Below are 27,926 nucleotides of genomic sequence, written 5' to 3'. Positions count from 1 at the left end.
AGCAGATTTCTAATTGTAAATATTAATCCGTCCGGGTATCACTTACTTGATCAATTTGCGAGTTAATTGAAATCTGATTTGTATCAAAGAAAAAACAAATGGTGAATTAATAGACACAACACAAGTGGAGCAAACTTGTAGAGGCGAGGGGTAAAAATGACAAGATGATAGACACATGATGGCGACATACAGTGGCATCATCCAATAGATTATTCAAGCCGTCCGACAACAACAAGAATACTATACTAAACTTATCGTGTGTTCTACACATGTAATACACACAGTAGGCAGTGCCCATTACACATTGCACAAACTTAACTTCGTACATTGACACTTGACGGAAAGTTTGTTTCATTAACACACGATCCACATTCCACACACACTTGCCGCCGCTTCGCATTCGTCGAGGATGGCTGCAGCAGCTGCTCCTACTAGTTGGTTGACGGGCCAAGGTACCCATTCAAACCCTTTACATAATTTTTGCTCTTCTGTTTGTAAAATTGGTTTTAATGGGCGTCTAATGGCGTCTAATGGCAGGACTTGGTGGAAGGAGTCCAGGCTTCCAATTTCCATGGAGAAGTAAAGAGGTTCCTGTTCTTAATTCTTATCTTGTTTTATGTCTAGTGTGTGAATCATTGAAATTTTTTAGTGTACTTATGATGTTCGACGAAATGCTTGGTACATTAGAAGTTGCAGAGAAAATATACGGGAAAGGCTGTTTATGGCCAAATTTCTGCTAAATTTGAGCTGAAGCCTCCACCTTATCCACCGGTAAGATTTCAATGTCTTCGGTTATGATTATCATGACTTATCCTCGGTAAGTTCATTACATTCGAGTAACACATCAAGTTATATAATTCATAGTTGTCGATTGGGTTTGTCTTCAGTTTCTCAGTTGTTTTTTTTTTTGGGGTTTATGTTTCATGAAGAAATGAAAGCTTTAATTTAAGAGAATTACTTTGACGTATCTAGGAAAAAGAAAAGAGCGTTTTTTTTATAAAAAAACTTTTGTATGCTTATCAAATTTATACTGTCACGGCAGAATGCTTTGGAGCCACATATGAGCAAGGACACCCTGGAGTATCACTGGGGAAAGCACCACAGAGCTTATGTAGAGAACCTGAACAAGCAGATTGTTGGAACTGAGCTAGATGGAATGTCATTGGAAGACGTTATCATTGTTTCATATAACAAGGGCGACATGCTTCCTCCTTTCAACAATGCTGCACAGGTATGCTATGCATCATATTGTATTATACGTCTTGATAACAACCATTCTGTAGTTTACTTCTTGTCACATTGTATAAGTGTGTGATGCGAATAAATATCAATTATAAAATCAAATGGATACTTTCTTTTTCCATTATAATTCTACTAATATTTGGCCTGATAATGCAGAGTAAATTAAATAAATGTCTCTCTTTCTCTCTGGGAGTCATTTCACTTCCTCATTGTCAATTCCAAAGTTCCATGAATTGTAATTTAGTGCTTTTCATCTGTATTCAGGCATGGAACCACGAGTTCTTTTGGGAATCCATGAAACCAGGTGGTGGTGGAAAGCCATCTGGTGAACTTCTAGAACTGATTGAAAGGGATTTTGGTTCTTTTGATAGATTTCTCGAGGAATTCAAGTCGGCTGCAGCCACCCAGTTTGGTTCTGGTTGGGCTTGGCTGGCATGTAAGTGACCTTCCTACCTCTTGCTCTTTGTTATTGTTTTGTGAAACTTGTGCTGAAATGTTTTCTTCTTGTTTTATTTATCCAGACAAAGCCAATAGACTTAATGTGGATAATGCCGTGAATCCTTTTCCATCAGAGAAGGACAAGAAGCTTGTAGTGGTGAAGAGTCCCAATGCTGTCAATCCACTTGTCTGGGATTATTCAGTGAGTAATTTTTCACTTTGCTAAAGGATTCCCAGTTTACATTTATGTCATACTGCAGAGTTAGGAAAGCTTTTAATGTCTGTTTCGTTACTTTGTTTCTCTATGCATCTGATGTTATTCTTGTTGAATTTGCAGCCACTCCTTACTATTGATGTTTGGGAGGTAAACGTTTTCCACTGTTTTCTACTTATCGAAAAATAAATTAAATACATATTTTCTTTATGATACTAGTCTAATCTTAATTGATCAGTTACTAATTCTGCAATTGTATTTGTTGTCTCAACAGCATGCTTATTTCCTTGATTTCGAGGTGAGGCTTAGTTAATGAAATGAGCAATTAGATTTTAATTCTTCGATTAAGTTACTTGTAAAGATCATAGGTGGGATCTAACAGCTGTCTCATTGATTGCTTGTAGAATCGACGACCTAATTACATATCAGTTTTTATGGACAAGCTTGTGTCATGGGAAGTAGTAAGTAAAAGACTTGAAATTGCAAAGGCTCGAGCTACAAAGAGAGAAATGGAAGAAGAAAGGAGGAAAAAGGAAGAGGAAGAAGAAAATTCTGAAGACGAAGCTGTTGAGGTGTATGTAGATGGTGATGAGTCAGAATCCGAGTGAATCAAAACTGTTTGTCAGTGGCATCAATAAGCTAGATATATTTTTTCGATTCCTTTATCTTTTCTTTCACTTGGTACTCACATTGCCATAATATAGAGCATAGAGGTTAGTTTAAGCGGCTGCTTTACTGTGCAGTGCCATCAATTTTTAGAATTTTCTGGTCGTTCCAAGTCTTCAAAACATCATTATCACTGTGAAAAATGGTATTTATAACAGACAATATCATATATATTAGGTCAGACAGGGATTGTTTAGTCGCAACAGAAATAACCTTAACTAAACCTATTGGTTCTATAAAAATATTGCTAATTGTCAAACATGAAAATTAGCAATATATTATAATGTGATTATTAGTGGTTAACAGGACTTTGACATGATTACTATTACTCGGAGGGTGCGTTTGGAATTGAGGTGTTGTACCTTTTAAACTACAGCTGCTGTGAAAAAAAAAGCTGTAACTACGAAATAAAAGTTAATAATATATAATAAATATAAATTTTAAATAATAATTTTGACAAAATTATTAAAGATATAATAGATTTTTCATCATATAAGTGAAAAATCATATTAATACATCTTTCAAGTTATAACAGTTAGTGTTATACCAAATATTTTAGTGCTATAACTTTTAAACTACAGCTGCCTAACTTCAATCCCAAACGCACCCTTAATATGTTAGCAACAAATTTGTGTCCAAACTTCATTTTATTATATTTTAATTACATTACAATCTTCTAACTGCAGAACCTCTTAATTAAACTTTTTGATGGCATTATTCTGGTATTTGGGCCCGGAATTAATAGACCAAACCTAATTTCAAATATTAAAAAAAAATTCCAAAGGACATGACTCAACTCTTTCTCAAAATAATTGTAGTGCAATCTATATTTAAGTGTCTTTTATTTTTCTAAAAATAATAAAAGAAATTGCCACTTAAAATAAGAGCTTAGCCTCTCAAGAGTCAAGAAGAATTAATAAATTCATAATGGATTCAAAGCATGATTTTTTTCGTCATCTCTGTATGTAATCCAAGTATGAGCTGTTGTCCTATGAACAACAAATAATTCATGGAGTTTTAATTGGCTGGCTCATTTCTTAGAAAAAGAAAGAAATTATTTTGGTAACATGATGATTTCTTGTTAACAGGAGGAGACTTAGAAGAAATTGACCAAATTTTTGTGCAACACTTGTAAATACTTCTTGCTGGAAACCCTAGATAATCCAAATTTAGATGTCCTGAAGATTATAGAGTGCAATAAAACAAAGGAAGTTTGTGCTAAAGCTTGAGATTGGTTGTGCATTGTAGCTGAGCAGGTGTCTATATGAGGCTCATTATGATAACCATGTTAACAAGTTTTCAAAAATGTTTAGAGAAGGTGCTTCTATCAAGTTTGGGTCGAGAAATTTAGCAATTCCTTTGGAAGTTTCCTACGAATTTCTCAGAGCGAGTTTGGGTTTGTAAGGTCCGTTTTAGTTCCTCAAGGAAGAAAAGTATAAGGTTGGAGAATTTTAGCTAAGGCAGTAGATAAGTTGGGTCGGGGTGATTCTGGCAAATCTGTTAACAAAAGTGCAGGGTATAGAAGAGATAATCCAGAAGCTTGGTCAAATAGGCTTATCAAAACAGAAGAAAGGAAGAGTTTCGCTTTTAGTGAAGGTAACATATTCAAAATGGCTTGTACTTAGAGTATGGAGTCGTGTTATTGTGTGCTTTAGGGAGCACAGTTGGGACCCGTGGTAGAAGATCCCAAAGAGTTTAAGTACAAGGGTGAATTTGAAGATTGTTCTTAAACCTTATTAGTCTAATAAATCCATCTTCTTGTATCAGTCTATGAAGGAAGCAGAAGATTAAGGAGAATTGGTAGGTTAATGCTGGAGGGGCATATCAGAGAAATATAATGCCTTTCTTATCTAAGAGAGGCTAGAATCAAAGTTAAAAAGGGTGAACAAGGTTTTATTCCAACATTTTTTGTTGTCGAAGAAAATGGGTCCAAGTGGAAAGCCAAGCTAAGAGTAATCAGAAAAAGAATAAACAATTCATATATGTCCTCTATTGTTGCAAGGTTGAAGAAGGTAAGAAAAGGTGGATTCGTGGTAGTAAGGAAAAACAAAGTGCATACAATGTAGGTGAAACTAGAGATGTGCATTAAGCTTCTTTTGTACAAATATCCTTTGATAAAGTGGATAAGATTGGGAAATCCATTGTTTCTAATCCATGTCAGAATTTTCAAATTTTAAAATGCTCAGAGCTTGCTAAAAAAGATAAAGGGTACAGGCTTGAGTTGGGTGTCGAGTCCAAAACCCAGATGGATTTTAATCAACCTAAGAGACTTTAAAGTGGGCTTGACAAGGTTAGTTCTCAAAACTTTTTAAAGCGCATCCCTGTTCTCTCGAATCCTAGGCCTCAACCCTAAGAATACATTTTTTTTCAAACATTCATCTTCCTTGAAATGCTGGATTGATCCAAAGAGACAGAAAACAAAAATCTAAATTTTTTTAGAGTTAAATCCCAAAAATCCAATCCAAAAAAAAAATAGATTCCCTAATAATATTAAATCTAAAAAGCCTTGTCTTTAGTTTTCTAATTCAAAGAAGGATGACAGGAAAATTGAATAGAAAATTATGGAGTATGACTTAATGGACATAGAAATTGCTGATGGGGTTAGTTTTAAAGGTGAATTTCATAGGCTTAATTTGACAAAGATGGACATATATGGCTAAATGTCTTATGATTTTTATGTTTCTGGAGGTGAAAAACTCTATAGAGGATGATGTGGGTAGAGTTAATAACATGCAAAATCACTTATGTGTGTATTCAAGTAATGAGGAAGGGTCTGAGTCAAAACAAAATGGATTGTTAAGGTTTGTTGAGGCACAATAAGAAGTTGAGGAGGATGACGGTTATCAAAATGAGCTAATTGCCTTATTCTCTGATAACAATGACAGACTTCCTATATCTAGTAGAGGTAGTGAAAGTGAAAATCAAGACCAACTACAAAAAACCATCTTGGTAGTGAAAGTGAAATGATCATATCAAAGAAATGAGACTAAGAGGCTAGTGTTGGGAATAAAGTTCCTAAGTAGAATAATCCTCATGATTTTTATAATGAAGACTTGTGGTGAAATTTTCAATCCTTCTTAGAGGAGATAAATTTGTCATTGGTTCCTATGAAAAAAAGAAGTAATGTTGGCAAATCCTCAAGGAGCAGGAAAACTAAAGGGGTTAGAGAGCTGTGTAATTTAAAGTCTAGCATTAATTACGAGAAGTGTGTTAAGAATAAGGGTAAGAAGGGAATTTTAGATGATTTATGAAGATTCTATCTTGGAATGTAAAAGGTTTGTGGGATGTTAGAAAAAGAGGGATGATAATAGATACCTTGAAGAAAATAAGACTAGACATTGTAGTGATTCAAGAAACCAAGAAGTAAATTTTTTGTAGGAAAGATGTAACTAGTATTTGGGGTTCTAAATTTAAAGAGTGGGGTTTTTTTTTTTTTTGCCTTCTTTGGGGAGGTTAGGAGGTATGGTTATGGTTTGGAATACAAAATCAGTAGAATTGTCGGATTGTCTTATGGGGGATTTTTTCGTTATTTGTTAAGATTAAGAAGGGCAACAATGTTGAGTATTGGTATTTAGAGTTTATAGTCTTGGCCGACCGAGAAATAAAATGTCTTTTTTTAGAAGAATTAGCTGGTCTTTATGTTGTGTGTAGTCTTAATTGGTGTGTCGGTGGAGATTTTAATGTGGTTAAATTCTCTTATGACAAATCAAATAGGGGCAGAGAGACTAGTAGTATGAAGATGTTTAATGAGTTCATTAGAGAATCTAAATTGACAGATCCAGAGTTAATTAATGCCTCTTTTACTCGGTAAAATATAAAGGAAGGAGGTTGTGTGTTGTAAGCTCGGCAAATTTTTGTTTTCCAGTGAGTGGAAGGGATTTTTCATTGTTTTAGGCAAGAGGCTTTAGTGAGAATAACTTCATATCATTGGCTGATTTTGATGGACTCTAACTTCAAAAAATGGGATCCTGTGCCTTTAAGATTTGAAAAGGTATGATTGTTGTATCAGACATTTAGGAATAACTTTAAAAAATAGTGCAAAAAATCTCAAGTTTATGGATAGGAGTTGGTAGTGTCGTTAGGGTGCACCAAATTTAAAACCTTACTATTAGTATAAATAATTAGTACAGAGCGAGTAAGAATCGATCCCACAGAGACTATGCTAGCTGTATTTATTATCAACTCTAAAATAGGGTTTAAAATAAAATAATAATAGAAATAATTAATATAAATTAGTCTAACTAAAGAAAATGTCAATTATAAATAAAAGGGGGATTTTTGAATTTTTAACTAGATTGCAAGAAATAAAGAAATTAAACTATGAAATTTTTTTTTTAATAAAAACTCTAATTAAAGGAGAAAAAAATAATAATGATGAAACTTTGGTTAAAGGATCATTCGCCGCCACCAAACATGCACATAATATATCAATTCTATCATCAATTTATATTGAAACTATCAACCGTAGACAACAACAAACTCTGTTCGTCTCAATCTTTCCTTAGTGTGTCATTAGGCAAAACAAGTTCTTCACCTAATCTCTAACCATTAAATAATTTAAAACAAGCTCTTTAAATTTAAGATAGATATTAGGTTGATTTAGGCAATAAACACACAAGCTCGGATTATTTAACCTATGTTATGTTCTCCAATTGAAATAACTGATTCCAACCTGCTACTTATGATCAAAATCTCAAGACAATTACGGATTAAGAATTTTAATCTAGCAATAGAATTTATTCAAGTCCTATCTAATTGGCCACTCAAATAAGACGATAATAAAATCATAAACATTAATTATAGAAGAACATAAACAATCTCAATTAAATAAATTAAATGATAGAATTTAAATTAATCATATGACATGTTTGGGGCTTTAAATTCACACTCAACCGAATAGAAAATCTAGCCTAACATAATTAAATTGGGAATAAGAGAATTGATAAAACCAATCATAAAGATTAATTCAAGCGGCTGCCATTTTCTTCAATTCCTTTCGGCTGCTAATTTTTTTTCTTCTCCTTTGCGGCTGCAAATTGTTCAGTTTCTCTTGCTGCCGATTCTCCCCCTCGTGTTGCTTCCACTTGGCCCTTATATAATGCTTCAATTGTGGCTTTTAAATCCTTGCATGGAAAGAATTACATACAGGCCAAAACCGCCACTTTCATAACGTGCTTGCCATTTAAATTGTCATGCAAAATATTTGCTTCCTTTTTCGTCTTCATTCACAAACTCTTTTGATTGGTCATGCTTAAAGCCAAAAGGCTTTATTCTTTTCTTCCTCTCACGTGTTGGATGGCAATCTCCTTTTTTCCAATTTTAGCTCCATGTGATGGCTTAGCTTGTAATTGGGCTGCCTTCCTTTTTTACTTCCATTTTCCAATTTTAGCTCCATGTGCAAAATTAATTTTGCTTGGCCCGTACAAGCTCTAATTGGAAAATATTCTTTATTTCTCCAATTCTTGATCTCTTGTGCACTTTTGTCTTCCAATCTTGAATTCATTTCCTATTCTAATTCTCTCAATCAGATTTCTTTTTTGAATGCTCCGATTTAATTTCTCTTTAATCCCAAAAAATACCTAAAATAACAAAATAAAAATTAAGATAAAAATTAACTCAATAAATATATATTTTACTAAATTAAAAATTAACTAAAATAACTAGAATATTTAAAACCAAAATAAGAAAAAGATGGAGAAATTAATAGCAAAATATATGAAAAATATGCACTTATCAGGAGTGATATAAATTTATGAAAAAGCTTGATTTGTTGAAAAGATGTATCAAGGGGTAGAACAAATAGAATTTTGGGAATGTGAAAGAGCAAAAACAAAGGCTATATACTAGGCTTCTAGATTTAAACTTAATGGAGGAATAATAAAGGTTGAACAGAGAGAGGTGAAACCAAACAACAGTTGGAATACATAGTTTTTAAATAAGAGTTTATGCGAAGACAAAAGGCTAAAGTTGAAGATTGATGATAATTTTCACCAGATTTTAAAAGAAAGATTAGGCAGAAATAATATCAATAGATTGAAGATTGATGATAATTCCATTATACAAGATGAGGTTGCATTGAGAATCAAATTTTAGAGTTTTTCCAACAACTTTTCTTAAAAGAGCATTAAGGTCTGAAATTGAAGGGTTAGAATGGTGTCCTATTTCAATCACCAAAGCATCTTTGATGGAGAGACCTTTTGAGGAGGAGGAAATTAAGATTGCTATTTGGACTTGTTGTTGATATAAATCTCCTAGTCCTGATGGGCATTTGTTGGCAGTGTATTAAGATTATTGGGATGTTCTTAATTAAGACCTGTTAGGAGTTTTTAGGGAATTTTACAAGTCTGGTGTTGTGAACTCTTCTACTAACTCTACCTCTATTTGCCTTATTCCAAAAAAGAAAAAGCCTTCAAAATTGAATGAGTTTAGACCCATAAGTTTAGTGACAAGTCTTTATAAGATCATTTCTAAAGTCCTTTCTCTTAGATTAAAAAAGGTGTTAGAAGAGACCATTTCTTACTCTCAAGGTGCTTTTGTGAGGGATCGATAGATCTTGGATGCAATTTTAGTCGCTAATGAAGCTATGGAGTAGCATAGCAAATGCAAAAGACCTGGTCTTTTTTTCAAATTTGAGAAAGCTTATGGTTACGTTGATTGACACTTTTTAGATTTTATGTTGGAAGCTAACGGTCTCAGGTAAAAGTGGAGAAGTTGGATGAGGGGTTGCTTAAATTCTATTAGTTTTTCTATCTTCTTGAATGGCAGACCTAGAGTAAGATTCATGCTTCTAGAGGTCTTCAACAAGGGGACCCTTTCTCTCATTTCTTATTCACAATTGTGTTTGATGTACTTAGCATATTAATGGACAAGGCTCAAGAATCCACGCTAGTTAAGGGTTTCTCAATTAGTGAATATAAATTTTGGTTTCTCTTCTCATCTCCAATTTGCTAATGACACAATTTTCTTCCATTTCGATGATGTAGGAAAATTTCATAATCTTCTCAAAATTATGGATTTCTTTTGTGTAGTTTCCGGCTTGAAAATTAATTTGAGGAATAGTTCAAATGTAGGCATAAATTTCTAGGATTAAAAGTTAATTGACTTGGCTTTTTCAGTTGGGTGTGAGATTGGGAATTGGCCTTTAAAATACTTAGGATTACCTCTTGAGGGGAACCCCAGGAAAGTTGATTTTATCCTCCAATCTTAGAAAAAGTTGAGAAGAGATTAGATGGGTGGAAGAAAGCGTGACTTTCCACAAAAGGAAGGCTAACTCTTATCCAGTTTGTTATGTCCAGCCTTCCTACTTATTTTATGTCTTTATTTCATATTCCTGTGTCAGTAGCTATAGAAAAAGTTATGATGGATTTTTTGTGGGAAGCCATAAGGGATGGTAAAAAATATCATTTGGCAAGCTAAAAGGTAGTTTCTTAATAGCAATCCAAAGGACGACTAGGGTTAGGAAATATTATTAACAAAAATAAAGCCTTGCTAGGGAAGTGGTTATGGAGATTTCCTTTAGAAGTTAATTCTCTTTGGTATTGTGTTATAAAAACTAAGCATGGGTTGCGTAAAAATGGTTGGGATGAAGTTGATGTTGTTAGGGGGAGTACTAGACGTCCTTGGGTGATTATTTTAAAAGGAAAAACATATTTTGTATCCAATTTTAAGCTGGTAGTTGGTAATGGGCAGAGAGTTAGATTTTAAGAGGATTGTTGGATTAGCGAGGTTGCTCTTTGTGATCTTTTCCCTCGATTATAAAGGCTTTCTTGAGGTCGTGAGTGCTGTATAGCTAGCCTATTTAAGCATTCTATTATGCAATGGAGATGGGATTTTACGTTCCTTAGAAACTTAAATGATAGAGAATCTGAACAATGTGTTGAGATGCTTGGGATCCTATATGGGTTTTTTTAATGATTTGAAAAAGGTACGATAGTTTAGAATTTAGATAAATGAAGATGTTTTTCCACTAAATCTTACTTTTGTAGTCTCATAGATAACCCTAATGCTCCTTCATTTTCTCTTTTTCACCTAATTTGGAAAGCTAAAGTCCCTACCAAGGTGAAATGATGGTTTGGTCTGTTGCTAATAGAAAAATCAAAATGAATGACATAGTTAAAAAAAGAAGACTTAATGTGGTTTTATTTTCATAATGATGTGTCGCTTGTAAAAATGTATCAGAGAATGTCAGTCATCTATTTCTACATTACAATGATGCATACTTTTTATGGTCTAACTTGTTTGAGAAAACAAAAAGGAGAAAAAAAAGGGAGAAACTAAAGATGTATCATGTTCCTACCTCTTATTGGAAAGTGTTTCTTGCTTAAAAAGGAGAAAAAAAAAAAGCAAGGGTTTTATGGGACTATGTAGTCTTGGCTATTTTTTAGGTTGTGTGGAATGAAAAAAACTAAAAAATCTTTGATAATAAAGATAGGGAAGATGCTTCACACCTATGGGATAATTCCCTCTGGGCATCTATTATTGTTGAATTTAAAGACATTTCTTTCTTTTTTATTTTGCTTAATTGGGATGTTTCTGTATCTTAAGAGGTATGCATTCTTAGTGAGCTGGTGTTTCTAGGTTTTGGGATTTTTTTTTTTTATCTTTGTAGTTTTTTTAAGTGTTTTGTTTAGGACATCTCTTCCTTATTTTTGTGGATTTGTAGTCCCACCGATCCTTGTACATATTTCATATAGTTTAATATATAATCTTTTGTTTCTTAGCAAAAGAAAAAATTATCATTCATTTAGTAAATTGCATCAAGGGCATTTTAGTAATATAAATCAAAGTAACTGATATTTTAGTAAAAGAAAGATTACACAAAGTGTTTATTAGAGATTTTCTTTTACTAGTTCCTGCCATTTGTGTCTACTCTTTCACCATTTTTTTTTAATTCTAATCACAAATTGATCCTGAAGCTTTTGATATCTTAATGAGAAATTCAGCTATTAAAAATAAATAATATTGACAAATTTCTTTATGAGAGTTGTCAATTAACTAGTTGTACTAATATTGACCTCCAAAGTTGTTTAATTGAATGTTTTTCAAATAATTTTATTTGATTGGTAGTCCGAATTCAAGTCTTAATTGATTTAAGATTTTGGCTACACTTCTATCTTAAATATATATATATATAAGAAAAATTGTACTTACATTGGATTCATTTCGAAAAATTGTACTCACAACAGCATCCATACTACCTCGGTATCCAAGTATAGGCATAGTTATTATGATACATAGAAATAGTGCTGGGGCAATAAACAATTATGTAAATAATATTAAAGTTCGAGAACAAATTTACAAGGTTATAATTAATAATCAATTTAAAGTGATATATTAACCTAAGTTGTTTGACTTTAAATGAGAGACAAATTTTCATCCTTATTTTCATTGTATATATTCAGTGGGGCAAAACACCTACTATAAAAGTTTAAATGAAATGAAAATTGTAGAATGATAATAATATGTAAACGTTCAATTAGTCTTTATATTTTGGGTTAAGTTTCTCATTTAATTTTTATATTTTGAAAAATATTCCAAGACACCATTACTATTAATTATGTTATGTTTTTATCCTTTTCTTTTTTTTAGATTTCACAATAATAAAAACTGTAAATTTATTGCTCTGATACCATTTAGGGTACGTGACTTGTTATCTGACAGTGCAGACCAGACTAGTGCCTATTCAGGATCACCTCTGGAATTTACGTCGTCGGTTTCCTGTCGATATACTCAAATGGGGAATCAAAACTTTTGTTAAAACACCTTCTTTCTCGGGTTATTTAACCCAAAACAGATTTTCCTTTAGTCTAAAACAGGGAACCAAACCAGATAAGAATTTGTTCCAAAAGTTTTCTGATGCACAGGATCCTTACTAGAAGGCAAGTGCAGAGCATACTTCCTTAGGGTTCAAAACGAACAAATTTAATTCTTTATTCTTTTTCTTTCTTTAGAGAGCTTCGTTTGCAGAGAGAGGAGAGAGGTTTAGAGATTCATAGTGATAAAAACACACGAGAGTTTATTGCTTCAAACTTCTATATTCTATATCTTACAAGCAAGGGGAGAATCCTTTATATAGGAGAATTCTCAAAGGAGATAGGACATGACCCCTATTTTTTTTTTCAAAAGCAAAAGATACGACAACATAGAGAGATCATGACTTCTCCAGTGATCATGACCTGTAGCACACCTTTTTAGAAAGTCAAGCGCACCGATCAAGACTTGGATAAATGGACAAAGGAGAAAGCATGCTTACAAAGACTTTGACAACTGGCAAAAGCCAAAGCGTAAAGCAAGCTAAGACAAAACCATAAAGTAAAACATAATTATTACAACAAGACAAACTACTTTATTGAAAGCAACAAGACAAACAACTTTATGGAGATCGGAGATTCATGTAATCGTCTTCGGATGAGCTTTCGGTTTCATCGGGGTCAGTGTGACGGTTGGATTTTGGGAAAATGATTTTGGAGAGCTTTGGATGCTTACAGTAGGGACCACGGCAAGGGGGGTAAGGACAATCTCTTCGGTATCCTGGCCTAGGTGATGTTTGAGTGGCTTTGTCAACTTTGGAGGGTTTAGTGGTTGAGTCAGCATTGGGAGGTTGGGATGAGGATCGTGGTTCATTCATGGATGGTTGCGGAAACTGTTGGAGATGTTGGCTGAGGGGAAGGAAATCTTCTCAGGGGTCTTGGGAGTCTTGGAAAAGGAAGTTAGTGTAGTTTGGCTTTTCTTCTTTGATAATGATTCCCGTGGATTTCGGTTTGGATATGGCAGATGGAGTGGGGATAATGAGGAGGTCATGTTGTGGGCCTAAGAAGGTGTGGAAGATATCTTTAAGTGACAGAGGTTGGTGGTTTAATTGGCAAAGGTAGTTGTGAAGGACATCTTGGATTTCATTTTCAATGACAGCTAGATGTGGTGCAGTGAACCATTCATATACCTGGTCTTGAGTCCAAAAGAGTTTTGTGTCTGGATGTTGAAAGTATGACCTGTGAATGATAAAGACTAAGGTAAACATTTGTGCTTCCGAGGCAGGCATACGTTCAAGGTTGTAAATTTTGAACAATTACTGTAGCTTGTTTCTCCACCATGGTATGGGGGAGAACCATTCAAGTAATGTCCAGGTAAGAGAGGTAGATTTGTCTGGGTCTAGGAGATGTTCCAAAGTGGGAGTAATTTGTAGGACTAACTTAGTGGCATAAAGGACTGTTAGGCACCAGATGTACCATAACACATCTTCAGTGATTTCTCTGGATGGATCAAGGGTTAAACCTGTAAGGAACAAATTTTTTGGGTGGAAAGAGGAAAATTGAAAGGGTTCTGTGACAAGGTAAGCTTTCATGAAGAAGCGAAAGAGAGCTTTCTTTGCAAATTCTTGGATGGCAAAGACAGAAGAGAAGTTTTTGTTGAAGAGAAAAGTTTTCTTGGTGAGAGCTTCTGGGGGTAGTGATGTAGCCATAGAGATGATCGGAAAGTGGTATGTAGTGAAAAACAGGGTGAGAGGTTTTTATGGTTTTGAGAGTCTGGATAACATATCAGGGATGAGGTTCTGGGATCCCTTTATATGCTTGACCGAAAAGTCATATTTGGAAAACCAATCTTTTAATCTGAGTAATATTTTTTCGGGAACAGTTTTACCTTTGAAATTGAGAATATTAGGGAAGGCTGAACTGTCTATTCGGATGAGAAAATGGTGTCCAATTAGATGATACTCAAATTTTTTGATGCCATTCTTTACCGCTAAGATTTCTTTGAACACGCTATGGTAATGCTTCTGTGTGTCAGAAAATTGTCCACTAGCGTAAGCGATAAAGTGTTCTTTTCCATTAATGTTTTCAAGGAGGATGGCACCCCATGAGTCATCACTTGCGTCTGTCTGTAATAGGCGCTTTCCATCAGTAATCAACTTTAAAGGAGGCGGACTTTGCGCAATCTTCTTGAGAGTAGTGACAGCATTTGTGTGGTCAGCATTCCATTCTGGGGGCTTCTTTTTCAATAAAGCTGAAAGGTGATGAGTGAAGTGATCCACACGTGGGATGAAGTCTCTAATGTAATTGATGATGCCGAGAAACTGTTGAACTTGCTTTTTAGAAAGTTGCTGATCTGGAAAGTGAAGCAATTCTTGGGCAATGTGTTTGCCTGGCTGATAATGGCCATCTTTTATGATCATGCCAAGGAATTCAATGTTCTCCGTGGCAATGGTGCTTTTCTTGGCAGACAACATAATTCCATGATTTTGGACAATATCATAGAATTAGGTTAACAGCTGGCGGTGTTCATCATGTGATCCTGAAAAAAGTAAGATATCGTCAATGGAAATCAATGCATGATGCAGGATGGGCTGAAAGATATGGACCATAGATTTTTGAAAAATGGATGGGGCAGTTTTGAGGCCGAAAGGAAGGACGGTCCATTGGAAATGGGCATTTAGGATACAAAAAGCAGTTTTGTAATGCTCAGAGGGTTCAATGCCTAATTGCCAGAAGCCTGATTTTAAATTAAATTTTGAAAAGATCTGGGCATTTTTTAGAAAAGTAAACATGCTTTGTCGACGGGACAAGGGAAACTTGTCATCTTGTAAAAACATGTTTAATGGCTGGTAGTCAATGACTAGGCATTTCTTTCCTCGGACAATTTCAGAATGCTTTTCAACATAAAAAGCTTGGCAAGCCCATTGAGAATTCGCGGGCTCAATTAGACCTTGGGCTAACAGTTGGGAACATTCCTGTTGTGCTAGGAGTAAATTAGAAGGACTCATTCCTGGGTGAGTAGCTTTGGTTGGGTTAATGTTTTCATTGAGTTTGAAAGGTAACTTAATGAAGAAAGACTTATTTTTCCACAATGGGTTTGGATGGGTGAACTCAGAATGAGACTCTAGACAGAAACTCAAAAGTTTGGTGGAAATATCCTGGTAGGACTGGGGGGTTTCAGACAGATTGTAGAGTTTCAGAATGTCTATGAAAGGTTTGAACATGGACTTGACTCGAATTCCAGTGGGTAGGATTTGAAGGTGTTTGATCTGGTGAAGGATGTCAAAACCTAACAAGAGATCCTTATTAGGAAGGGTTGAACCGATAACTTTGATCCAAATGACACAATTAGGAAAAAATTGAATACCAATGGGTTTTTTGGTAATCAAGGAGGTGGTGAATAGTTTGCCATTGACAGCTTTAAAATGTTCTTCATAGTCTATCCAGTATTCTGGTGGAAGAAGATGTGGGTTTAACATGCTGCGTTGGGCACCAGTGTCGATGAGACCAATTGCTGGAATGGGCCTTTGGAACTTTGAGGGCAAGATCTGGAGCTTAATGGATGGTATAAGAATAGAAGTGTCAAGGGACAGTAATTGTTGGTGGAAAATGATTTGGGATTGATCACTGTCTGAATCATCAGAGGAGTTCTGCAGTGCGAAGACTGTTTCATCATTGGGTTTATCTTGTTCAGAGAAATATAATTCCAGTTCATCCTTTGTTGGAGAGAAATCTGTAGTTGCTTAAAGATGCTTAACTAACCGAATAGATTTTTCCCGTTTGTTGGGATAGTCTTTGGCATAATGGCCTTTCTTTTTACAGATGAAACATCTGCTTGAGTTTCTCCGTTTAAAGTCTCTGGAAGAAGATGACTTCTTTTGGAAGAATCTGTAAGGCTTTCTGGACCGACGAGGTCTGGATGAAAATTCTGAATTTCTGAATTTCTTAAAATGCCTTTGCTTTTTAGGACTGCAATCACAATCCTTCTTCTTTTTGCATTTGATCTGCAAATAAGGCTTTTTGCAAGCACTCCGGAATGGTTCTTTATCTTTCAACAGTTTTTTGAAAAACTGTTTCTGCTCACAAAGTTTGTCAATACAGGTTTTGGCAAGCTGAAAGATTTTGCCGAGAGAGATGTTGTCAAGGGAAAGATTGGATGCGGTGAGTTGTCTTTGTATGTCTGGTTGGAGTTCGTCTGGTAGGGAGGCCAGAAAGACATGCTTTAATGTTGGCTCATTGAATCCATTAAGCTTATAGAACAGCATGGACATTTGCTTATAATGGAAATCAAGATCCTTAGCATTAAGGGAACAGCATTTCATGTTGAGATAGTCTCGTTGTGCAGCTTCAAAGACTGCAGAAGGGTCTCCAAGGAATTAATCATGGAGAACAGCAAGAGCACTTGAGACTTCTGGTAGATCAACAAACTGTAATTGGCGGTAGCGACCTAAGGAATTAAACCAATCTCTTAGAGCACCCGTAAAACGAGTAGCAAATTCTCTAAGGACTGATTGAGTTGTGGCGCCTGGCCTTAGCATTTGAAGGTCAATCTAGGCAGACATTTCATTAAGGTGATCACGCCATTTATGAGATGGAAGATCATCAAATGTGAACCATGGACCATTCGACGATTTTTGATTGGGTGGATTGGTTTGGGCTTGAGCTGGAGGGGGTTGGTTTGTGGCAGAGGATTCAGGCATCTCTTGGTCAATGTCTGAGGGAATATCAACATATGGTTCTGTATGAGAGGTGTGGCTTGGGGTAGGGTGATCAGGTTGAGCCATCAAGATTCTGGTGATATCAGCATAGGACTTTTCAGAATCACTAGTGGAGATTGAAGATTCTATGTCAGTCTCAGTATGGCTATTAGAAATAGCTAGATTTGAATCAGAAGTTTGGTCATCGGTAGTAGGAGAGTGGGCGACGGTATGGGTACTGAACTGGTGCATTGGTTGTTTATCTTTGGATTGAGAAGGTGGTTGGGATTCAGTTGGTGGAGGAGGTACTGGTGGCGATGCCGGAGTATGACCAGGAGAGTGTTGGCCAGGGATGGTAATGGATGACGGATGAAATGTGACGGGTCGCGGTTGAGGTTTAGGCTTTGGTTTAGGTTTAGGTGGTGGTGGCAATGGATTATCCCGAAAAAGAGTATGAGTCATACCAAATAACTTGGAAAGATCATACTGTCTGATGGGGGAAAGTATAGAGGCAAATGGATGATAAATTGGACCTATGGAAGGAATAGGAGGGGATGTGGTAAAAAAGGTAAGTCTTTGTTTTTCAGATTCAATCTGATCAAGTTCAGCTTTTAAGCGTCTGATTTCCCTTTCCTTTTGGTCAAATTCGGGGCCATAATAGCGCTGGGCAAGCATAGCTCGTAGCTCAGAATCGAGTTGAGTAATTCTGGACTGGAGATTTTGGTGGATCTGCTGCATTTGTGCAGAGATGGAGTCAACTTTTGTCTCAAGTTGTTCAGTTCGTAAACTGATGTTCTCAACTTTGGAGTTGATATTCAACAAAGTATCATTCTGTGCTTTGGCATTTTGGGCTTGCCAGTTGAGGACTGATTCAAAAGGTTTGGGAGGTTCTAAGTGGCCAGATGAGGTAATTGGTGAAGGGACAAAGGGTTTGGACACAACATTTCGTTGGGAGTCTGTGTGAGTGTCTAAAGGAGGAAAATAGGAAGAATAGTCTGAAGAAGTGGATGAAAACATCATACAAGTGAGTGGTGGTGTGGGAAGTGAGATTGGTGATGGAGTCTCAGATTTGCAATGCTTTGCAATCCATTTGAGTTCTTTTTGGTAAAAAGGTAATGGAGCTGGCGGAGTTGGAGGATCTTGTGGCGGTTTAAGATCATAGTGGTGGCAGGAAAGTGGAGGTTTTTTCTTTTTGGGTTTCTTTTTCCTTGTGGTGGCATAATCATCGTCTTCGTCCCAATCATCCCAGCAGGGGCAATTGGGGTCACACATGTCTGAGCCAGGGGCATCCCATAGGAAATGACCATGTTGCTTGGCTGGATAAACAGGGTAGCCTTCATAATTGAACCTTGAGATGGGCAGATCTTCTTGGGCTGTCTGAACAACTGTAATCATTGAAGAATAGGTAAAGGAGAGCCGAGGAGGCTCTTGTGGAGCACTGGGAGGTGGTTTAAAGGTCATTCAGACTGGTCCATCTTGGCGTCTTTCAAACATACTTTCAGATGCATAAGCTTGATGAGCTCATGACGGGGAATTTGTCTTGGGATCTGGATTATGGTTGGGATTTGGTCAGATTCGGCTAATACCATGAGGGTATCCGAATGATGTTCTGGAGTGGGGAGATCTAAGGCATGATTTTGAAGCCTATAGACCAGTTGGTGGTGTAAGGTGTCAATTTTGACAGAAGAAATTTGTTCAGCACCTTGAATTTGGATTTGAACCTTCAAGGTTGTGGGCAAGTTGGGATCTTGGAGAGAAAGGTTGAAGTTTGGGTAAAAGGTAAGTTAAACACTTCTTGCATGGAGGGTTGTAAGGACAGTGCCAATAACAGCATCTTGGTACTGTTTAAACCAGGTATCAAGCATAGCAAGGCGAGCTGTAACCGGTAATCATTTTCTTCCATGAAGAGTAAAGATTAATCTGATGCCTCCAAGATGAAGATGAGTATAACCTTCGCGTTTCCAGTTGGAGAGCAACTCGGAGGGAATCTCCAGAGTGACATATTGCCCAGCAGAGGTGGCTTGAAGAGTACACTGATCCAGGCGGGAAGACTGGATATATTCTTTAGGGTGAGGGCGTCTGGTAGATATGAGGGTGCGGATGCTGCGGGTAAAGGAGCTAGGTCGTTTGTACAACTGATAAGGGCTAATAAGAGGGTAGGAGGACTCACTGATTTGGGCTGATTAAGGGATATAGGAACATTCCACAAGGTTTTCAATCTTATTGGTGGTATGAGAAGTGCAAGATCTGGACAAAGAAAGGGTAGAAGAAAGAGTAACAGGAGGTGAAGATGAAGTGGAAGCCATGAATGAGAAGTTCTCTCTGCGCCTGAAGTTCTAGAGAGCAAAATAGAAAAAGCCTTAAATTATACCATTTTGGTCAGGAAAACATGGATTTAGAAAACATGAAAGTTTCAAGGATTGGTATGGCTCTGCAAACGAAGCTCTCTAGAGAAAGAAAAAGAATAAAGAATTAAATTTATTCATTTTGAAACCTAAGGAAGTATGCTCTGCACTTGCCTTCTAGTAAGGATCCTGTGCATCATAAAACTTTTGGAACAAATTCTTATCTGGTTTGGTACCCTGTTTTAGACTAAAGGAAAGTCTGTTTTGGGTTAAATAACCCGAGAAAGAAGGTGTTTTAACAAAAGTTTTGATTCCCCATTTGAGTATATCGACGAGAAACCGACGACGTAAATTCCAGAGGTGATCCTGAATAGGCACTAGTCTGGTCTGCACTGTCGGATAACAAGTCACGTATAAAGTGTTCTTTTCCATTGATGTCTTCAAGGAGGATGGCATCCCATGAGTCATCACTTGCGTCTGTCTGTAATAGGCGCTTTCCATTAGTAATCAACTTTAAAGGAGGCGGACTTTGCGCAATCTTCTTGAGAGTAGTGACAACATTTGTGTGGTCCGTATTCCATTCTGGGGGCTTCTTTTTCAATAAAGCTGAAAGGTGATGAGTGTAGTGATCCACATATGGGATAAAGTCTCTGATGTAATTGATGATGCCGAGAAACTGTTGAACTTGCTTTTTGGAAAGTTGCTGATCTGGAAAGGGAAGTAATTCTTGGGCAATGTGTTTGCCTGGCTGATAATGGCCATCTTTTATGATCATGCCAAGGAATTCAATGTTCTCCGTGGCAATGGTGCTTTTCTTGGCAGACAGCATAATTTCATGATTTTGGACAATATCATATAATTGGGTTAACAGCTGGCGGTGTTCATCATGTGATAGAAAAAAGTAAGATATCGTCAATGTAAATCAATGCATGATGCAGGATGGGCTGAAAGATATGGACCATAGATTTTTGAAAAATGGATGGGGCAGTTTTGAGGTCGAAAGGAATGACGGTCCATTGGAAATGGGCATTTGGGATACAAAAAGCAGTTTTGTAACACTCAGAGGGTTCAATGCCTAATTGCCAGAAGCCTGATTTTAAATCAAATTTTGAAAAGATCTGGGCATTTTTTAGAAAAGTAAACATGCTTTGTCGACGGGACAAGGGAAACTTGTCATCTTATAAAAACATGTTTAATGGCTGGTAGTCAATGACTAGGCGTTTCTTTCCTCAGACAATTTCAGAGTGCTTTTCAACATAAAAAGCTTGGCAAGCCCATTGAGAATTCGTGGGCTCAATTAGACCTTGGGCTAACAGTTGGGAACATTCCTGTTGGGCTAGGAGTAAATCAGAATGACTCATTCCTGGGTGAGTAGCTTTGGTTGGGTTAATGTCTTCATTGAGTTTGAAAGGTAACTTAATGAAGAAAGACTTATTTTTCCACAATGGGTTTAGATGAGTGAACTCAGAATGAGACTCTGGACAGAAACTCAAAAGTTTGGTGGAAATATCCTGGTAGGACTGGGGGGTTTCAGACAGATTGTAGAGTTTCAGAATGTCTATGAAAGGTTTGAACATGGACTTGACTCGAATTCCAGTGGGTAGGACTTGAAGGTGTTTGATCTGGTGAAGGATGTCAAAACCTAACAAGAAATCCTTATTAGGAAGGGTTGAACCGATAACTTTGGTCTAAATGACACAATTGGAGAAAATTTGAATACCAATTGGTTTTTTGGTAATCAAGGAGGTGGTGAATAGTTTGCCATTGACAGCTTTGAAATGTTCTTTATAGTCTGTCCAGTATTCTGGTGGAAGAAGATGTGGGTTTAACATGCTGCGTTGGGCACCAGTGTCGATGAGACCAATTGCTGGAATGGACCTTTAGGGTACATGACTTGTAATCTGACAGTGCAGACCAGATTAGTGCCTATTCAGGATCACCTCTGGAATTTACGTCGTCGGTTTCCCGTCGATATACTCAAATGGGGAATCAAAACTTTTGTTAAAACACCTTCTTTCTCGGGTTATTTAACCCAAAACAGACTTTTCTTTAGCCTAAAACAGGGTACCAAACCAGATAAGAATTTGTTCCAAAAGTTTTCTGATGCACAGGATCCTTACTAGAAGGTAAGTACAGAGCATACTTCCTTAGGTTTCAAAATGAACAAATTTAATTCTTTATTCTTTTTCTTTCTCTAGAGAGCTTCGTTTGCAGAGAAATGAGAGATGTTTAGAGATTCATAGTGATAAAAACACACGAGAGTTTATTGCGTTAAACTTCTATATTCTATATCTTACAAGTAAGGGGAGAATCCTTTATATAGGAGAATTCTCAGAGGAGATAGGACAGGACCCCTATCTTTTTTTTTCAAAAGCAAAAGATACGACAACATAGAGAGATCATGACTTCTCCAGTGATCATGACCTGTAGCACACCTTTTTAGAAAGTCAAGCCCACCGATCAAGACTTGGACAAATGGACAAAGGAGAAAACATGCTTACAAAGACTTTGACAACTGGCAAAAGCCAAAGCGTAAAGCAAGCTAAGACAAAACCATAAAGTAAAACATAATTATTATAACAAGACAAACTACTTTATTGAAAGCAACAAGACAAACAACTTTATGGAGATCGGAGATTCATGTAATCGTCTTCGGATGAGCTTTCGGTTTCATCGGGGTCAGTGTCACGGTTGGATTTTGGGAAAAAGGTTTTAGAGAGCTTTGGATGCTTACAGTAGGGACTACGGTAAGGGGGGTAAGGACAATCTCTTTGGTATCCTGGCCTAGGTGATGTTTGAGTGGCTTTGTCAACTTTGGAGGGTTTAGTGGTCGAGTCAGCATTGGGAGGTTGGGATGAGGATCCTGGTTCATTCATGGATGGTTGCGGAAACTGTTGGAGATGTTGGCTGAGGGGAAGGAAATCTTCCCAGGGGTCTTGGGAGTCTTGGAAAAGGAAGTCAGTGTAGTCTGGCTTTTCTTCTTTGATAATGATTCCCGTGGATTTCGGTTTGGATATGGCAGATGGAGTGGGGATCATGAGGAGGTCATGTTGTGGGCCTAAGGAGGTGTGGAAGACATCTTTAAGTGGCGGAGGTTAGTGGTTTAATTGGCAAAGGTAATTGTGAAGGACATCTTGGATTTCATTTTCAATGACAGCTAGATGTGGTGCAGTGAACCATTCATATACCTGGTCTTGAGTCCAAAAATGTTTTGTGTCTGGATGTTGAAAGTATGGCCTGTGAATGATAAAGACTGAGGTAAACATTTGTGCTTCCGAGGCAGGCATACGTTCAAGGTTGTAAATTTCGGACAATTGCTCCACCATGGTATAGGGGAGAACCATTCAAGTAATATCCAGGTAAGAGAGGTAGCTTTTTCTGGGTTAAGGAGATGTTCCAAAGTGGGAGTAATTGGTAGGACTAACTTAGTGGCATAAAGGACTGTTAGGCACCAGATGTACCATAACACATCTTCAGTGGTTTCTCTGGATGGATCAAGGGTTAAACCTGTAAGGAACAAATTTTCTGGGTGGAAAGAGGAAAATTGAAAGGGTTCTGTGACAAGGTAAGCTTTCATGAAGAAGCGAAAGAGAGCTTTCTTTGCAAATTCTTGGATGGCAAAGACAGAAGAGAAGTTTTGTTGAAGGGAAAAGTTTTCTTGGTGAGAGCTTCTGGGGGTAGTGATGTAGCCATGGAGATTATCGGAAAGTGGTATGTAGTGGAAAACATGGTGAGAGGTTTTTCTGGTTTTGAGAGTCTGGATAGCATATCAGGGATGAGGTTCTGGGATCCCTTTATATGCTTGACCGAAAAGTCATATTTGGAAAACCAATCTTTTAATCTGAGTAACATTTTTTCGGGAACAGTTTTACCTTTGAAATTGAGAATATTGGGGAATGCTGAACTGTCCATTCGGATGAGAAAATGATGTCCAATCAGATGATACTCAAATTTTTTGATGCCATTCTTTACCGCTAAGATTTCTTTGAACACGCTATGGTAATGCTTCTGTGTGTTAGAAAATTGTCCACTAGCGTAAGCGATAAAGTGTTCTTTTCCATTGATGTCTTCAAGGAGGGTGGCACCCCTTTCCCTGACGCTAGCTCCAATGCCATTGATCCTCTTGGCATACAGGCTAAACGCAAAATCTACTTTCAACCTGCCCGACATCGGCCCCTTTAGTGGTAACGGCGGTAGGTACATCGATGACCATGATTTCACCGTCGAATCTTTTTTGGATTTTCGGACTTCAAATTTCTTATCGGTTTCACTTCGGTATTGGCTTTGAAGTTTGGATAAGCGGTTTTCAAACTTGCCGTTCGTATAGGGTTGGCTTGAGTTAGGTTCTGCTGGGGTTTCGGAATTGCTGGCGCGTGTGGTGAATGTGAAGTTATAGGTATTAGTGGAGGGTTTAGGCACGTGGAGGTTTAAGAGTGAGGTGGCTCGTGATGAGGGAACAAATTAAGAGAGAGTGTTTGTTTTTAAAAGAGTACAAAATTTATAAGAGATGAAAATAATAGGAAGTTACCTTGTCATGAGTTTTTATATTTTATAATAAAAAAATTTTGTCCCGTATTTTGATAGTATGCTATTTTTTGTACTAATTATAGTGCACCTATCAATATGAGAGAAAATTGACGGAGGGATTAAGAATAAAATGTAAGGAAAACAAGATATTATGAACAAAACATAATTAATATGAATTCAGGATAGTTATTAGTAATTTATATGATATTTTTGTTAAAATGGTTGTACATCCATTACATTCGCTCCAGTTATTTTTATCTCAAAAATATACTATAAAAGTAAATGTAGTTAAAAAAATCAAAGCATTTTAACCCAAAAGGGTATTTTCGTCAATTTGTAAATTCACTAACAGTCAGCGTGTATTTATTAGGGATGGCAAAATCCGGGTCCGGGTCCGGGTTTAGCCTTTCCGGATCCGGACCCGGATACTATTTTCTTTTCCCGGACCCGGATTTTAACCCGGATTTTTTCACCCGGGTCCGGGTCCGGGTTCAACCCGGAAAAATCCGGGTTTCCGGATTCCGGGTTTTGAACCCGGATCAATGAATCAATATTAATTTCTAAAATTCTAAAAATAAAAAATTAATACATTTCTAAACAATAACACATTTAGATTAATCAATAAAATTAATTAAAAAAATAATATTAAAATTAAATATCCGGGTCCGGGTTCCGGATGTCCGGGTTAACCTAAACCCGGACCCGGACCCGGATATATCCGGGTTATTAAAATTTATTCCGGACCCGAATTTTTTTATATTCCGGTGCGGGTTCAACCCGGCCCGGATTATCCGGGTTCGTCCGGGTCCGGGCCGGGTCCGGGTTATTTTGCCATCCCTAGTATTTATGCTAATGGTGGGGGAGGTAAGTGAGGATATCAGAAAACTTACCATCTAAATGTAATTATTCGAAAAATCAAGGGTACTTAAAAATAACCCAGTCACGAAAGTTCCTTAATGTTCGAAAGTGGTCGTTCATATTTTTTTTTTTATTATTTTTTAATTTTACTGTCATCCGTGTCTATTCTTTCGTTATTTGTTTTTTTTTTATATCTTAAATATAAATATTTACAATAAAAAAGTTTTATAATTAGTTAAGACTGAAGAATGGATGTTTACACGAAATTGTGTGCTTCTGTGCTCTTATAAAATATTTTACTAAATCCAACCATAAAACATTTTAGTAGAGAAAAGAAAAAAACAGTAATAATAAAAAAATAATAAAGAAAAGGGGATTCGCACCCATTTATTGACGCTCGTTAAAATGTACTTCCCTTATCGTGTGCAGTACACACGCGGTGCCCATTGCACTCACTTCGTAGTACCACAACACAAATCAAGAGTCAACCCAGTTCACACACAGAGTTGTTCAGGCTTTGCTTTCATCTGCTATAACCAAAGCTGTAATATATAAGGCATGGCATCGGCGGCAGCAGCAGCTTCATCTGCTCCAACAATTTGGTTGACTGGCCAAGGTTAGGTAGCTACGATAAAGCTAGCCATTTCAGACCCTTTACTCTGTTTTTGCTAATCTATTAGTAATAATGTTGATTTTAATGGATGTTTAATTACAGGACTTGGTGGAAGGAGTACGCGATTGCCTTTTCATTGGAGAAACAAAAAGGTTTTTGTTATCTTATCTAGTTTAATCAATTTTAGTGCTGTCAAATATAGCACTTTGTTTGAGTTTTTGCAATTATCTAGTAATTAAATGATTTTTGAAACATAATTTTGGTGTAGATTCTCAGGTGTTTAAATGATTATCCAAACAGACAGTAAGCTAGTGTGTGTGATTCATCACAAACTTTGTGTGTGGCGACGAAATGTTTAGTTGTGTTATTTACTTATGTTGTGACGTTATGTACATGATCAGATGGAGCAGAGAAAGACTGGTGGCCGAATTTCTGCGAAATTTGATTTGAAGCCTCCACCTTATCCACTGGTAAAGATTTCTCTATTTATTATCACAACTTAGCATTCAGTTGCGAGAGAAACTTACATGGGACAGGTGCACCACATTATCTCTGTGTACATCCAATAATTTTACGCACTCATTAGTTTTGAATTTATCCGATTGTATATGAGTTTTCTTTTGTCAAGGCTTATTAAATTTATATGTGGCATGGCAGAATGCTCTGGAGCCACATATGAGCAAGGACACCCTGGAATTCCACTGGGGAAAGCACCACAGAGCTTATGTGGATAACCTCAACAAGCAAATTGTTGGAACTGAGCTTGGTGATGGAAAGTCATTGGAAGATGTCGTTATTGCTTCTTACAACAAGGGTGACTTGCTTCCAGCTTTCAATAATGCTGCACAGGTATGTATATATGTGTGTGTGTGTGGGAACATTGAATCATTATATACATATATCCACTTTCTGAAAGTTTTAGTACTTCTAAATTAATGAATGATGGCTGATAATAATAACTTGTTCGAATGGTACACTTGCATTTTATTTTGTCACGGGTGTATACATCTAAGTAGTCTGAAGATAACACAGTAAACTAATTAAAGTCATCTTAATTCCAAAAGTTCCACAAGTTGTAATTTAGTACTTTCAATCTGTTTTTAGGCGTGGAACCATGACTTCTTCTGGGAATCCATGAAACCGGGTGGTGGCGGAAAGCCGTCTGGTGAACTTCTAGGACTGATTGAAAGGGATTTTGGTTCTTTTGAAAAATTTCTTGAGGAATTCAAGGCGGCTGCAGCCACTCAGTTTGGTTCTGGTTGGGCCTGGCTTGTATGTAAGTGACCCTCTTACCTCTTACCTCTTACCTTGCTTTTTGATATTGTTTTGTGCAACTCGTGTTGAAATGTTGCTCTGTTGTTTAATTATTTAATTTATAGACAAAGCCAATAATAGAGCTGATGTGGCTAATGCGGTGAATCCTCTTCCATCGGAGAAGGACAAGAGCCTTTTAGTGGTGAAGACTCCCAATGCTGTCAATCCTCTTGTCTGGGATTACTCGGTGAGTAGTTCTTTGACTTGCTAAAGGATTCCCAATTTACATTTATATCATTCCAACTGGGATAAATGACAGCAGCACTCTTATGATTTGATAAAATGGTTATGTGCGCCCTTTTTTTTCAGAAATGGTCACATATACCTGTTTTTGGGATACGTAGAACCCATTTTGTCTTTAGAAATTGTCACATAGACCGCAAGGTTTGTCCAATAAGGGGGTTCGTGTATCTCAAAAGGAATTTATATGACCAAATCTGAAAATAAGTGCCTCTTCACAACCATTTTGCCAATTCATGGGTGTTGTGGTCCATTTCCCCACAATAGGAAAGTTTGTATTTGCCAATTCTGTTATTTTGATTCTCTATATACGCAACTGATGATGAAATTATTGTTGAACTTGCAGCCGCTCCTTACTATTGATGTATGGGAGGTAAATATATACCATTGTGTTCTAGTTATTGAGAAATAAATTAATTTAAGTAGATAAGTTTCTTTACCAGACTAATCTAGTCTTAATTAACTGGTTACTAATTGACTATACTTTTGGATTCATTTTGTCTCAACAGCATGCTTATTACCTCGACTTTCAGGTAAAATTTTAGTTAAGTTATGGTGACGATAGATTTATTTTTGTAACAAGGGGTTATATCTTACACCTGTCTCATCATTGTTTGCATGTAGAATCGACGACCTGATTACATATCAGTTTTCATGGATAAGCTTGTATCATGGGAATCAGTAAGTAAAAGACTGGAATCAGCCAAAGCTCCAGCTACCTAGATTGAAATGGAAGAATGATGAAGGAAGATGAAGAGAAAATAAATAATAAGCTGCTTGGTAGCAACACTATGTTGTGCTGATGATACTTTGCTGAACAATAAAAATAGTTAGGTCTTTGGTACACACTACTTTGTGATTAGTAATCTCTATTGTCAAAGTGTTGGTTTCTTCTTATAACAATCAGGGTATAATAAAACCTATCAAAGTATATGTATGAGTTACTTTTTGAAAATAGTTTTTGGATGACTAATATTACTTTCAGGCCTGTTTAGTATGTTGAATACTATTATCTTGGACTAT

General features: G+C 36.6%; 1 protein-coding gene across 4 annotated transcripts; it reads left to right on the top strand.

Annotated features, from left to right (window-relative positions):
• LOC102612585 (superoxide dismutase [Fe], chloroplastic-like) lies at positions 1-27,907 on the top strand. Of its 4 annotated transcripts, none has more exons than XM_006484980.4 (9): positions 1-452; positions 538-587; positions 691-771; positions 1,043-1,231; positions 1,507-1,678; positions 1,764-1,882; positions 2,018-2,044; positions 2,169-2,192; positions 2,299-2,741. In XM_006484980.4, exons 1-9 carry the CDS (start codon positions 410-412, stop codon positions 2,500-2,502), a joined length of 909 nt encoding a protein of 302 aa, XP_006485043.1. In that variant the 5' UTR covers positions 1-409; the 3' UTR covers positions 2,503-2,741. The 4 variants fall into 4 exon arrangements, with proteins under 4 accessions (XP_006485043.1, XP_006485042.1, XP_015387776.1 ...); XM_006484979.4 differs by having other exon boundaries at positions 688-771; XM_015532290.3 differs by lacking the exons at positions 1,043-1,231; positions 1,507-1,678; positions 1,764-1,882; ... (1 more) ...; positions 2,169-2,192; positions 2,299-2,741 and adding exons at positions 26,007-26,198; positions 26,454-26,625; positions 26,729-26,850; ... (1 more) ...; positions 27,413-27,436; positions 27,528-27,907 and having other exon boundaries at positions 297-452; positions 688-771.
• Positions 27,908-27,926: the final 19 nt, after the last annotated feature.

This window comes from Citrus sinensis, chromosome 4 (genome assembly GCF_022201045.2).
Source record: "Citrus sinensis cultivar Valencia sweet orange chromosome 4, DVS_A1.0, whole genome shotgun sequence".
Lineage (NCBI taxonomy): Eukaryota > Viridiplantae > Streptophyta > Magnoliopsida > Sapindales > Rutaceae > Citrus > Citrus sinensis.
Note: the sequence above shows the minus strand (reverse complement) of the source record. Positions and strands in the feature narration are given on the sequence as shown.

Excerpts from the sequence above, each read along its gene's own strand:
- LOC102612585 (XM_006484979.4), top strand. The coding sequence starts at position 410 with ATGGCTGCAGCAGCTGCTCCTACTAGTTGGTTGACGGGCCAAG. Across the intron at positions 772-1,042 it reads AGCCTCCACCTTATCCACCG|AATGCTTTGGAGCCACATAT; the intron begins GTAAGATTTCAA and ends CTGTCACGGCAG. Across the intron at positions 2,045-2,168 it reads TTACTATTGATGTTTGGGAG|CATGCTTATTTCCTTGATTT; the intron begins GTAAACGTTTTC and ends TTGTCTCAACAG.